Here is a 14,678-nt window from a genome sequence, read left to right on the forward strand (position 1 = left end):
GGCCCACAGCCAATCAGTACCCCGTAACCCACGACCCCGCGCTGACCCCTGATCCTCCACCGTCAGCGCGCGTCACCACCTACACAGCCAATCATTACGCGCTGGCATACGATCTCTAATCCCAGCGCGTATCACCTCTACATATTTATGCAATCTAACCCCAAAAACCTATATTATGGTCTTCATTGGTAATATATACATGTGAAGGGAAACCACAGAACTGAAAAACAATCCCACTCATTAGAGAATAACGATTTAAAAAATCTGGACAAATAGGCCAGCAGCCTACTTGCATTTACTAGCCACCTAGTAGCCTCTCATGCACTCAATGATTTCGAAATGAACCAACTCTTCCCTCCAAAATTCTGAATTACAAGTGTGTTCCACTAGTCTTAGCTCAACGAGTAACAGATGGAGACTCAGCCATACTCCTGGAGGCAAGACATTTATTAATACCAACACACTAACACAAAGGGGTAAATGCCCCTTCACCAGATAACAACCTATGGTGGTGGTCCACCAGGCTAACTACAATAACTGCACTGGCAGTAGCTACGATGGACGGGACCCCAGCTTGGGTCCAAGTCCCCGTGTTGGTGACTTGTCTTTGGACGTAGGGCGTAGAACGTAGAGTCTTCAGGATAACAACAGCAGCCGGTCCCACTGGGGCACGGTTTATATCCTGTGTGGCGGGGCTCACTCCGCCCCTAGCCACGACCACCTTCTCGAATCCTCGAGGAGCATCTCCAACTAGACACGTGATCCCCCCAGCCGCCCTTTGGGGGTCCCCGGGTAGGCACCTCCGGTCACGTGTCCTCCGGGGTCAACCAGAGTGCCATAGCCCCTTTGCAACCCCGTTCCGTGGCCGGCACCCTCGCACCCTATCCTCTAGGGGCTGGCACTGCACGCAGCGCGTGGTACCATCCGTCGCTGTCAATTAGCGCTCACCGAGCCCCGCTTAGGGCCGGTACTGCATCCATATTCCAGTGGTGTCAGCGATGTCATTACATCGCACGCCGTGCCTCTCACTGCCCAGCTTCACACAGTGACATCCCGCGATGTCACTAAACAGATATGAATTGCCTTCCACATCCCTTCGCAACTCAAATGAACACTGTACTAACAAGAGTGTCACCTCCTACACAACACTTGCTATTCCATTCCCATTTTTTTCCCAATATATACACATATACAAGTGCTATTAGCGAGCACACTAGGCCGCCTGTCTCCCTCGTGGCGATGTTTACACAATGCATTAGGTACCCATTGGAGGCTGAGTCGACCTAGGGGAGGCCCAAAACCGGTTCAAATAATTACCACTGGTGTTGGTCGTGGGCAGGAATCGAATTTTGGGTCGCCGGGTTTGTAGCGCAGCACACTAACCGCTAAACTACCACTCCCTACATACACATATATACCACACACAGCACATACATCCACAGATAATACGCATCATTAGCAAACAGCCAGAAATGTTAATCGAGAGATTAAAAACTACATTGACCCTGTGGTTAAGGGGGGTACCTGTTGCGCGACATCCGCCTGCTTGCGGGTACAGCGGCCCATCATTTGCAGGAGCTTTTGGAACACGGTCGGAGCAACCTGCACGAGTTCTCTGAGCTTCTCCTGCGAGGCGGCGATGGCGCTACGTGCGGCAGCATCAACGACAGGTTCTGCCCTGCTCCGGGCACGTGTCACTCTGGCCTTTGCGTTCTTGCCGACGGCGCTCGCTCCGGGCACCTCGGTCGCGTCCTCGTGGTCCTGGCACAGGCAGTGCCTCAGCACGCTCTGCAGAAGTTGCAAACCCAGTGGCAGGCACTGCACTCCTTTATCTGAGAGCAATCGTGGGAATTAAACAGTTGTGTTCATTATTGTTGTGTTCAAGGTGTACAAGGAACTGTTCGAAAGATTAATTAATGAAAACAGAATCACTTCATGAAAGCACAATCAGAAGCCTGTTCAAGACTCAGAAGTAAGTTATCAAGTTGCTGCTTCAGTGAACTTTTCTGAAGAAGGCCATTCGGCCACAACGTCAAGATTATCATTAAAAAGGGTTCATTTTAATTAATGTGTCACGTTTTGACTTCAGAAGCAATTTTATTATATCTTAAAGAGCCATTCTCTGATACAGGGTCGTCCACTCCTCGCTAAATATTCAAAGTGAATATGTATTAGTCTCATTACATGATGCCAATGGCACATAACTATGAAAATGGGTGCCAGAAAATAAGTGCAGATGTATGGTGTTCAGAGAATAAAAACTATAAATGATAAAACAATAAAGGCACTGTTGCAATATACTTTTTCGGTGCCTCATGATGTATAATTTACGAAAGGAGTGAATTGTGTGCTATACAATATTATTGAGCTCTCTTGCCTGTTTCCACCACACTGATGGTGAATTCCAGGCAATGTCCAATAAAGTCAGGGTCTGCAAGCCCCACAAGCACTATGTCCTTACAGGCCTTCAGATACACCTGTGAAAGACAACATCAGGATTCAGTGGTCAAAGCTTGAAAGAGTAGAGGTTGGAGGTTGGAATGGGCACGGGGCAAATGTCGTACGATGCTGCTGAAATTATTTTACGGCGATACAGTAGACAAAACACTTAGCATGCAGGACACAGCATTCATGCGGCATGTAATTCTCAGGAAACTTGACTCATTATTGCCAACACACGAGTTGCTTACAGAAACATGCTTTCTTTGATGTCTGGCTCATTAGGCACACACTGGTGTCAACAATGCATAGTTTATTTATTCAGTATATGTTCCTGTGTTATTCATGTTGAATGCTGTGGCTGTGAAGTGTGCTCATGAGTGAAACACTGCCACTTCGCTGCACAAGTCACTTGCCATGGGTGTATATATACGTGTGTAGGTATGTACACTTCATATGGGGAGTGCAAGTGCAGGGGATAGCTCATTGCGCTAACATTTTTACAATCCAGGTTTGATTTGTGGGTATGCAGAGAAGTGGCAAGGACCGGGCATTGCTTATGTAACACAGTCAGATATGAGCATCTATGCAATTTTTTGATCTGGTAAGACAAAGGTGATAGGGCATTGGACTGTCCCACCACTTTCTCATGTTCTACACAATAGGGGCCTAAATTGGTGCTAACTAATATCATTTATCCAATGCAACCAAGCTAAACAAATATCAAAACCGATGCACTTCTTAAATACAAAAATTAGTGGAATTCATTACGCATTGCGATCTTGTCCACATCCTGCAATAAACGGCAATGCATAGCTGCTGAAAGTGCCTGTCTGGGCAGCTCACGGATATAGCAGGCATTCATTTAATAAACAACAAACGTACTTTATTGTGTGCACATGAGACAACAAATTTTTTTTTATGTTTACACGGTATGTGGATATATATATATATGTCCTTGGGTTTAATTTTTTTTGCCAAACTGTGTAAGTGTAACAATGTATATGAAATTAAGCATAAAATTCTATACACAAACAGCCATGCAATGTTTACAAAAATAACCCTTCAATCAATGATTGTTTTGTAAAAACCACTGATGGCCTGATATGCAACTAGTCACCAAGAAATGTAATCTCCATATGTAATTGTTTTAAATCCATAACACTCACACGCAATTTTATGCACTGCTTAATGATGCATCAAAAAAGATGCAGAAATTGAGATATATAATTAATTGGAGCTGAACAGGCCCTGAGACAGCAAAGCCAACACAAAAAGCTATCATCTGGCAGTGGCTTGAACATGGCAGTTGGTGATAAATGTAATTCCGACAGAAGCGACTCCAAAAGAAACTGAATGACTTGTAACCAAAAAGAACAATGAAACTACAGATTCTCATTAAGCATTCCTCACTGTTGCAATGTCGAGCGCGAAGCTCGCTTGAGCCTCAGCCTTGTTGCTAGCAGTGTCGTGTGGAGCCTGGAGTGCGCACAGCACGTACTGCACCACCCAGCTGCTTGTGCTCTCAAAGGAGGCCTGAATCGCGCGGCCTTCTCCATTGTGCTGCCAAATACAAACAAACATATGTACACACTATAATAGAGGTTTTTGGGTTACACACTGCTTACACACACACAATACATAAGTACACAGCCATACTAGTTATTGCTCGCAAAATCCCTGTCATTGAACTGGGTGCTGTGTCGCACTGGCCATCATCATCATTTCATCACTCTAAACAATATGATACCCATGACTTGACAACACCAAAGCAGGGCAGGCAAGTACCTGCATTTATCGTGTCCATCATATCATGGGTTGCATTACGAGATAGGTATTACCATTCAATGTAATTACTTAAAATTACCTGGTCATTCAGTAAATGCAATGCTTTTGGATTACCTACATTACAATACTGTGGAAGTACTGCTTATACATTGACTTATATTGAAGTTATTGTGCAGTATGGCAATATAATTATTACTCCGCTAAAATAGGCCACAGCAATCAGGGCATTTATTTATATATTAAGATTCATTTAAATGGTTGATGAATAAAATTTTTAAGTGGTATCCCACATTGACGCTGCTTTGATAAATGAAGACATGCACCATGGGCTGGAATTGGGATCGCCTATTTGTCCCAGGCTCTTCTCCACAGGGATGCTGACCTTATGGTGAATGAGGATCTGTAGTAGACAGTGCAGCCGGAATACACGTAAGGCCGTCGCACTCGCAGTGTCCACGCCGATCGTCTTCGGGTTTTTAAGGAAGGCTCGCAGAGTGTCCTGTATAAGAGTGCAGGGAGAGATTATCAGCAAATTAAACCACTTGCTCGCTCTTTGTACTTATAAGCGTCGCAAAGCTTTGCCGTCTCTCTGTTGCCTTTCAGTGCTTAAATAGAGGTGACATGGCCAAGCAGTAGCGCATTTGCCGCTTTTTTCAGAGGTTAGTGATTTGTGACTGCCATGTTCAATACTGCGGGTGTATGCACTGTTTACTCCGCAGTGAATGTTAAAGATCCCATGGCATAATTCAAAATAGCAGCCATATAAGCCTGCATCTTGGTACAAATAAAAAAACTACACCTAAATTACTTGTGGTAAAACACAGCACTATCATTCCCTCTTGGCAAACTATGTCAGTCTGTGAAACAAAGTGCCTTCATGATAGTCTTGCACCATAAGAATGGCACAAATACCAAATGTTGTAAATTGTTATATAAATCAAAAGCAGACATTCACAGAAATACAACCCCATTCCGTTGTACTACCCCATTTATTTGTGCGAATGTTCGAGTCACGTAAGCACCTTTGAGGTGGCCAGTAGCTCAGTGAGAGCATTCAGCTTGTGACCAGAATCCAGCACAGAAGCGCAGCACACAGGTGAGCGGAGCATGTACTCTGTGTACTGCAGTGCCAGGTCGGGCTTTGGCAACATGGGTACACTTATCCGCACTCGGTTGACTCTTGTCTGATGGGTGACAGTTGCAGATAGGAACAGGTCAAGTTCGGACAATGAAACATTTCAGTGCGAGTCTAAATCCCACAAGCAATTTTTACACCCGCGAATTTTGTTAGAAAGATTCGTGATTGAAGCAGTAATAGTTGAAACATAAGCAGCACTATTTGCGATGGTCATACTCATAAATAAGAACACTGATGGAAAGAGGTGGTATAATTTTTCATTGAGCAATAATAATATATTTTATATAAGTACTCATGGCTCTGTATAGTTCCTTGGTCTTTGCGTTCCGATTGGCTGCCGTCAACTCACTGCTCAGCGCCTTTTGATTAGCTAATGGCCACGGGCATTTGTGCGGAGAGGGGGCTAAGTAGGAGGGGAGGGCTGCGGCGAGGGGGGGTGCTGGGGATTGTCCCACGCAAGGGGGACACCCAGTGGTGGAGAGGTGGGGGGATATTGGGGGTGGGGGGGACCATCCTTGAAAGACGGGTACATACACTATTTAGTCAATGAAATAGTATCTGTAAATGCTAATGGTAAAAATATTGAAATAAAAAGTCGTTGAAAATAATCATGACAAATATTTATTGTTAAGTAATGTCAATTGAAAGGTTATTCTATCTTTGCCCCCTTGTTATCTCTCAGACTAACCTGTGGAGATTTTTGGCCCAGATTGGCAGACAGCCATTCTGTAATGAGCTCCAAAATGTGACCCGCCTGGCCCCAGCAGCACATGCAGTCCAGCAACGGTGTGAAATCCATGTCATCCACACCCAGTTCAAAGGCACGTAGCCGTGACAACACGCTGCCACTGCCACCGCCACCAACCACACAGGCAAAAAAACGATAGATCAGCGATTGATGGAACCGTGAGCATACACAAAGCTTGAAACTGGTGAGGTATTCTGTGAGAAGTAACTGGAAAAAAAGTATTAAAGTATTTCACCAGCCCTCACCTGAAAGTAGGGATGGTGTTGGGAGGCATGTAGGAAGCAAGAATGACCAGTGCCTGGTAACAGCGCTCGTTCTATTTTATGGAAGAAAACAGTGTAGCAGCCAAGTTGTTCAACCCACGAGACATGCAAGATTTTTGACACTGAAGTACTCGAAGGCAACACACAGTGTCATTCTGATGAAAGGATATGTATATGTACATATGTAAATGAAAAAAAACTTATATATACTCGGTAAATATAAAAACGTAACCATGTTCTATCCCTTTAAGCCTACTTGACAAAGCAGACATCTGAATGAGGACTGGCATGCTCAATTATAATTACAATTTGTATTCAAAGATGTCGCCCAGCATAATCACCTTGAACGTTCTGAAGTAACCGGGCACCACGTCGGAAAACTTAATCACGAGCTGCTGATACACGCGCGGGTTTCCCAGTAACACTTCGCGAATGCTGCTCCACAGGATGACCACCACCTCTAGCAAGCTGCCCACTGTCGTCAGGTCCTTGGCGAGAGGTACGTCCTCATCATCATCATCATCTTCCTGCTGGAAGGCACATGCTCGAGGGTTCAGCATGCGACGCTCACGTGCAGACTGTGCTGATGCAGGTGTTGATGCACAATTCCCACATTACCTGAACACTTACAGCACTAAAGCCGAGTGAGCCACGTGACAACAGTGTGGTAATATGACAGAATTAACAGGTGAACACAATAATTTGGCTTACAAATTACAATTCAGGAAGGACTAGTAGGAGTGTAAGGATGAATGAAATGATCAACTAAAATTGATTATTACTCTCTGATATGCATGCAATAATTAGTTTGCGTGAGAATCAATATATTTGCATGAAATCGGTTCATGCGACCTATGCAGCTACAAAACGTACTATAATTTCCACAATAGGACTATTTTTCCACAATTACCTCGAATTATGACTAATTTAATCGTTATAAGTCTTCCAAGGACATATCAGCACTTATCTTACACTCTCATTTTCTTTCTCATCTCCCTCAGCTTCTTTCTCTTCATTCTGGCGTTTGTGTTTTGGCAGACACGTGTTCAGGCAGTGATACAGCTGCAAAATCAGTTTGGCTGCGGGAGGATGCACACACAAGCAAATCATGAACTGCACTGCCACTGCAGATAATTACATTAAAAATCCCTACTTAAATTTCAACTCACTTTAGGACCACATCAAATATACAGAACTTTACTTCACCACTAGTTTACTCAAAAGGCCGTCAACATCAATCATCACATTTCCATTACAGCTCTCATACTTAACATGCCTTCAGGAGCACACACTGCAGCCGACTGAGATGACAGGGTCAGGGAAGCCAACAGCCAGCAGCATCAATGAGCAAAAACTCGATGCTCCATGGGTAATAATTTTGTAACAAATCACATAGAGATTGAATGCTCATAAGAACTGTGGGAAACACATTTGGACAACCTGGATCTAAGTGAAGTGAGGAACACAGTAGCACCTGCTTAAAAATTATATTACAGTATTTTACTTTTACAATCGAGTAATTGCAAATTATTGGTATATAATGTTTTTTATTTTAGCAATTCATGTACAGTGGACGATAGTGCAAATACATCAGACCTTACCGATATTCGTCGGCGACACGAACTTGTGTAAGTGTTGATAGAAACAGCGGGTGGCAGTGGGGTTCATCTGCACAAGGGTGATGCAGCGCTCACGCCACGTCTCCTCGGGCTGCTCAACCGGCAGGAAGGAGCTGGCCAGAAGCTGCACCAGCCGGCGCGTCACTACGGGGCTGTCCATCGCCAGACGCGCCAACAGGTGCTCCATCGGACAGATCTTCCAGTACTGCGGGTCACAGAAAGGTTAATGGGGCAAACGGGATGGAAATTTAACAAGAAGAAAATGAGGTAAAGCGAGACCTGCTACCCCCCCCCCCCCCCGTTGAATTACGTAACTCATCTCCCAGAATGCTTTACACTAACATTTAAGCATACTTATTATATAAGTAGACTCATTATTTTGTTCTTTTTTTATCATGACTTGTATTCCTACTTAAAATGTATGCTGCTAGACAATTTTATCCAAAAGGGTTAATGGAACAAAAATGTTATGTGGATAGACAGACTGTTGTCTATTTATTAGCTATAATCCTTCTAGAGGCGGAGCCATGGTGCTATCGCGCGCTGCGCTATGAACCCAATGGACTGATTTAGATTTTTGACAATGGCTAACACCCATAGTGAGTGATATCTGAATTGGTTCTGGCCACTCACCAGTGTGGTCAAAACCATAAAAAGTAATATTTGTACTATGATTATAATTCTCCGAACTGGATATAATCATTATATTTTTGTCACTATGGTTTGATGTATTGTTTCGTGAATATTATTGTGGATGAAAAAAAGTTATGATAATCGTAATGTCCCTAATACATGCTAAAAGCTAGATATGACAATAATGTCTGCATTGAAAGTTGAATGGACTTTTCACACTTTAGTCACTTTAATTACCACTTGAAAAAACCTTTTCCTCTTAACTATTTCACAATGGACCCAGGACACATTAAAATTACAAATGTGAAATGGATAAATTGGGGAACAATTTAATTACTTTTAGCATTATTTCATCAAGTTTATCTTTATCACAGTAACTTGAAATAAAATTGCATCATATCGAACAAAATGGGTTTAATAATTAAGTGAAAGAGAGCTATTTGTTCTTAGTAACCAGTCTGCTTGCCAGTGTGGATGGAATATTTATTCACAAAAGATAACAAGCATTCTAGATTTGAAGTTTTCGTGACTGGAAGGATTCATACTCTTTGGTTTTTTCGGTAAAGTCACGTAGGTAAAAATGTATATTAATTAAATCACGACGTTTCGGGCGCAACACAAGCATCCTTCTTCAGGTGGGGATCACTTAGCAAAAGCACACCGCTTAAGTGTGTGCTTTCATTTATTTGAATTTTTTACCTACGCGACTTTACCGAAAAAAACAAAGAGTATGATAACAAGCAACAAGGTTTTCGTCGGTATACTTGCAAAGGCAGCTAATGGATACGAGTAGCAGCACTACAGAGGTTGATAAAAGTGAAAATGCATGAGGAAACTGCATTATACCTTAGCCGCTCGCACAGCCTTGACCTTAAGCAGCATGTCGACAAAAGCCACACGCACCCTCTCAGTTACATCGTGTAGCCCATTCCTGGCTTCTGGAAGGAGCTTCTCCATTAACGGGTGACTCAATTTGTTGTCGAGAACAATTGGCAGGGACTGTGAAAGAGAACACCATGCACCCACAAACATAAAATCATGACTGACGAAACAATTGCTATTTGCAGACATAAAAACTCACAACATGAATCAGTGAAGAGGTAAGCACTACATTTGGCTGACTGTCTCTCGGCTGTCACTATTATGAGTAATTCTTGACACAGACCACATAAGATTCCAACTGCTATTCATATACGCGTATAGGTATCACACCGTGTTCACTAGCATAGCGTGATGAGTACATGACTCATCCCCGAAACACATGTGCATACACCCATATAGGCAATCTCACACACACAAGCACAAATTAAGTCATAAACACACAAGAAATTTGAATTTAGGGATCTATCCTGCTTTGTATGGTGACACAAACAAGGCCTTCATGGCCTTAAATGTCTGAAATAATGCTGGTAAATCTTGAGGTATGTGTAGAGGCTGGTGATATTTGGGGTACCTGTACCTCTGACTCAAGCGTGGCACATATCACATGCACATTATTTACTTGGCCAGTATGCTTAAGACCAAGTGGCCGAGGAAAATGTAATGCGCTTTCTGTCAAAGGCAGTTCTTTAACATTAAACACAGGATAACACTTACAAAAAAAGAATCTGAATTCAATGTCTTAGTTTTGTCACCCTAAGCTTGTTACATGTTTACAAGGTTGTAAATAGGATATGTTACCTTTGTGTACACATTACGATTTTTTTTTTTAAATGTGGTTACCATCACCAGCAAATAACTAAACACTCTTGCTAAGGAGTTCCTGGGTTATTTGAGCATGGAGACTTGACAGGCATGGTTAGTATTCCCTGCAGACCACTGGAAAGAAATGTTACTGTGACAAAACTGCAGCTGTTGTGATTACATAATAGACTGTGCTTGTCTAATTAACAATTATAAAACAACACAACTGAACAATTTTATTTTTGCATGGAATATGCTACAGCTAAGACCATTATCTGCCACAACCCTCAAAAATCAAGGTGACAATATTCCTTTCAGTCACACAAGTAACAATAATCCGCACCATGCAAATATAATGCCAATGTATAAGGACATTTATATACATTATGTAAAAAATACATTGCAAAATTGGTTAAACATTGGAACCTCACTGAGAACATATATTTTCTAAGGGAGATTTGAGGAAATATAAATGTATTATTTATTCATAATAAATTTTGAGTAGGACTCACAATTGGGGATATGGGCAAAGACAGGGTCCCACAATGATCTTATTGCAAATGAGGTTGTAAAATATTTAGGATGCACTCTTTATCAGATGCCATTGTTTTGCTAATTCCATGCAGAAATTCCTGGGCTACAATAGGAATGAAACTGTCTACTGCTTGTACAGAGGGTCCAGTGGACGAGCACAGTGTTTTTATGCTGTCCCTGTTACCATAGTAAAATGAATGTCCACACTTACGACACAAGTGCACAGAGATTTGTGGGACTCCAAAACCTGCTGGGTTGTGAGATATCCAAGATAGCAGAACAAAATAAATGATTAACCATCTGTGTAAAGCTTTGAGTGTTATCCCTTCATACGTGTAGGTTTTCCTTGGGTACGCTGGTGAAAAACACTCATTAATCCTGAGATTCAGTGAGGCTTTACTAGACAAATACATAACATTCTTTCCTGGATAAAAAAAACGACTAACCAGTCAGATCATCACCTTCCTTAAACAATGTATATGGTGGTGGTAGTGATGATGACAATCATGATGGAGATGGGGACCTTGTAGACGGCACAGCGCACATCAGCCGAGGAGGCATCGAATGCGAGGCTGGAGACAAGCTTTGTGAGTAGCTCGGAGAGCGGGCGTCCGGGGATCATCTCCCAGTAGCGCGAGGTTAGGCGGCACACTCCTAGCACCGCGCTCGAGCGCACTCGAGGGCACGGGTCATCCAACACACGCTGCGTGTGTACGCACGCACAAGCAAACACAAGGGGTTTGGTGAGAGAAAAATATACAGTACGTACAATCACACTGCATAACCTATAGTTCAGTCTGTTCAATTTATATGGTACAAGATCATGGTCAGACATTCGCTGCTACTTTACAGTCATCGAACATTACCGTCTTCTCTGCAATACAGCATTAACATACTGAATTCGACAACAACATTTTTTCTCATTCCAACATAATATTAGGCAGGCTATCGGGGAATCTGTGCTTCATGTTAAAGGTTTGCATGTTCAAGGGCCCATCGCTACTAATTTAGTGTTGTGCTATAGCATATTGTGAGCAAATACAAGTACCAATCAAACAGCTTGCTCTTGGAGAAGACATTAACTCTACTGACCAGATGATCTGTATGCAGCAATTAATATTACCTAAATATTGCTGGTAAATGCAGCTCAGTGTGTCAGGATCCTAGTCAGATAAATCACTTGTAATTAATATCAATGCAATGAAAATGGCAACTGCTTGCCAACAAGCGTATTCAGCTTGATTAAACTACCGTGTGCTTATTAGTGGGTATGTATTTATGTGGCCATACTCAAAAGTGTTGCATTGCAGTAAAGAGTACAGTCCATTGCAAGACTGCTTTAATATACAGTACTATTTAATAACATGTACAGACAGTACATATATACATTCGCATACATGAACGTTATTAAGTTCAAATTGTACCGTCATGCAATGTGCATAGAATAGTTATGAAAAAACATGCATTACTTTATATATTAAATAGGTTTTAATTTAGTGTAAAATCAGATTCTTCTGGTCTAAATAAATATTCTGAAAATATAAATAATATAATAACGACAAATATTTATTTTGGACTTATTCTTCACCTAAAACAATTAACTCAGCAAAATTCTGTAGCTTGCTCATTATCTGTCACTGTCGGCAATGATGGATGTGTATTGCAAACGAATGGCTTAGAAATCCGATTGCCAATGTTGAGACACTCGGCCATCTCCTCTGAGATTCTGAGTTCAAGGCCCAGGTCACTGCTCGTGGTTAACTGGCTCACATGTACGGCAAATCTAACGGTGTCAGTCAAAAGTCCCTTTCGTAGAAGAAAAAAATCACCTATCGGGTGAGAGCCCACATATTCATCTGCCCGGCTCTACTACTTCATCAATGGGTAAGAGACAGGTAAAAGTGGCCAAGAGCTAGCCAATGCCTTCCTGAGGCTGTTCCTTGTTGAGACTATCAACCCCAGTGTGTGCAAAGGCTAATGAATGGAGCTGCTCTCACGATCTACATGGCACTGCTAGCACAATATATAGTGGTAAATATCCCCAACTCTACCAACAACAAAAAAAGCATTGATCGATGCACATGACACTCACAAAGAGCTCCTCAAACTGCCTCTGCAGATTCGCATCTGCCTCCTCCCTCCCAAATGCAGGGTCCTGCAGTGGGAAAGCGTCCGTGAACAGCAGGGTGGCGTTGGCCCGTATCTCGCTATTGCTGGCCTGAAACAAAGGCAAACACCCTCAGCATGAGCACTACATGGGGAGAATATCTTTTGGAAACAGTTTCTTTTGTAAAATAGGACAAAATTGCATGATGTAATAGTACAGTTTCAATTCAGTTAAACCTGTTTGAAGAGTAATTGCATATATGAGAAAAGAGGGCAAATTCACATTGTTGAAACAACTTTTCGGTGTGATTGTTAAATGTGCATAAAAACTTGTGAAGCAATCATGATGTATTTTTGAAAAATTAATACTTTTGGATTCAATATAAGTGTTACAAATTGTGGAATGAACTGTTTCCAATGACAGGCTCAACGCACTCAGATAATCGCACTACTGACTAAACATTTAAATATTTGAACAAGAGGAATGACATTTTTAACCCATATTTGAAACTGGCCTGCTTAAGATGCAAGTGCAACAATTAGTAAATAATGCACAGATGTATTTACTTTCAGTTCACCAGTCTGATATTTACCAATTTACAATAATACGTCAAATAGGATGTACATAGGAGTGAGCATTAGGTCTCGGCAAGGTAAGGTAATTTACAATTTTTACCGGGTAAATGGGTAAAGGTGTCGACCACGCCAAGGGGTAAGGTAAAGGGTAGGGTGAAGGTAGCACGGAAGAATTACCCGGTAGGGTAAAAGTAGCGCAAAGTATTACCTGGTAAATACCCTATTTACCGCTCGCTAATCGCTCCGTGGCGCAGTCCGTGGCCTCCATTTTAAAGTGGAATCATCAATGTCGGACCAGATGGAGACGGACCACGTTCTTGAGGTAGAGGATGAGGTCGAGGATGCCAGCAATGGCATTTCCGGGGTCGCTGCAAACAGCAATCGAAAAAGGCAGCGGCATGCGTTCCCGTGGGAGCACACTCACGATTGTATGGAGGGTGATCCTCGTGTGCAGCAAGGAAAGCGGCAGTGCACTGCCGCAAGTGGTTTTCCTCCCACACGAAGAACGCGTCGGGGTGGAAATCCCACCTCAAGAAGCACAACGCGCTCGCCCCAGGCAGCGCGGTCGGGACGTGGACGTCGGCGTCGGCGAGCCGCCTAATGCAGCAAACGCTGAGCTGGCCAACAATCCCGGATCGCCTTCTGGTAAAGTTTGAGAACGCGGTGGTTTATTTTGTTATCCAAGGTGCAATCTCTTTGCGAGCCGCCGGCAGCGATAAGTTGAAGACCTTGGTCCACACATTGACGCAGGGATACGAGGACCCGTCGACCCACACCGTCATTCGCAGGATTGTCGAACTTCACGCCATCATGCTGCCCTTCGTTAGGACGTTCTTCTCCAACCTTGACGTCGCCATCTCGCTCACCATTGACGGGTGGTCGAACCGCAACCTGAAGGGATTTTGGATGGTCACGGTGCACTGGATCGACACCAAATCTGGTGCGTCGAAATCCATGCTGCTGATGATCCTCGATGTGCAGTCTGGAAGGGGTGTCGGCAAGCGCATTGGCACCACTCTGTTTGAACACCTCCAAAGCCTCGGGCACAATGTCTCGACCAAGCTGCTCGCTGTCACCAGCGACAATGGCTCCGATGCGATCAGTGCTGTCAAGACGTTGTTCGCCCTGGTCAGCGCGGATGCCAGATATGA

General features: G+C 43.1%; 1 protein-coding gene across 1 annotated transcript in view; it reads right to left on the reverse strand.

Moving 5' to 3' along the window:
* Positions 1–1,494: 1,494 nt before the first annotated feature.
* LOC121851941 (condensin-2 complex subunit G2-like) overlaps positions 1,495–14,678 on the reverse strand; it is a 36,938-nt gene continuing 23,754 nt past the window's right edge. Inside the window, exons 15-27 of the mRNA XM_042346007.1 lie at positions 12,938–13,063; positions 11,369–11,548; positions 9,475–9,627; positions 7,978–8,200; positions 7,349–7,455; positions 6,718–6,903; positions 6,359–6,429; positions 6,054–6,213; positions 5,250–5,411; positions 4,610–4,726; positions 3,853–4,002; positions 2,378–2,477; positions 1,495–1,832 (exon numbers count right to left, since the gene is read on the reverse strand). Coding sequence (XP_042201941.1) covers positions 1,495–1,832; positions 2,378–2,477; positions 3,853–4,002; positions 4,610–4,726; positions 5,250–5,411; positions 6,054–6,213; positions 6,359–6,429; positions 6,718–6,903; positions 7,349–7,455; positions 7,978–8,200; positions 9,475–9,627; positions 11,369–11,548; positions 12,938–13,063 — 2,073 coding nt within the window. The remainder of the gene's footprint in view (positions 1,833–2,377; positions 2,478–3,852; positions 4,003–4,609; positions 4,727–5,249; positions 5,412–6,053; positions 6,214–6,358; positions 6,430–6,717; positions 6,904–7,348; positions 7,456–7,977; positions 8,201–9,474; positions 9,628–11,368; positions 11,549–12,937; positions 13,064–14,678) is intronic.

Source organism: Callorhinchus milii, unplaced genomic scaffold (assembly GCF_018977255.1).
Source record: "Callorhinchus milii isolate IMCB2004 unplaced genomic scaffold, IMCB_Cmil_1.0 Scaffold227, whole genome shotgun sequence".
NCBI classification, from domain to species: Eukaryota; Metazoa; Chordata; class Chondrichthyes; order Chimaeriformes; family Callorhinchidae; genus Callorhinchus; species Callorhinchus milii.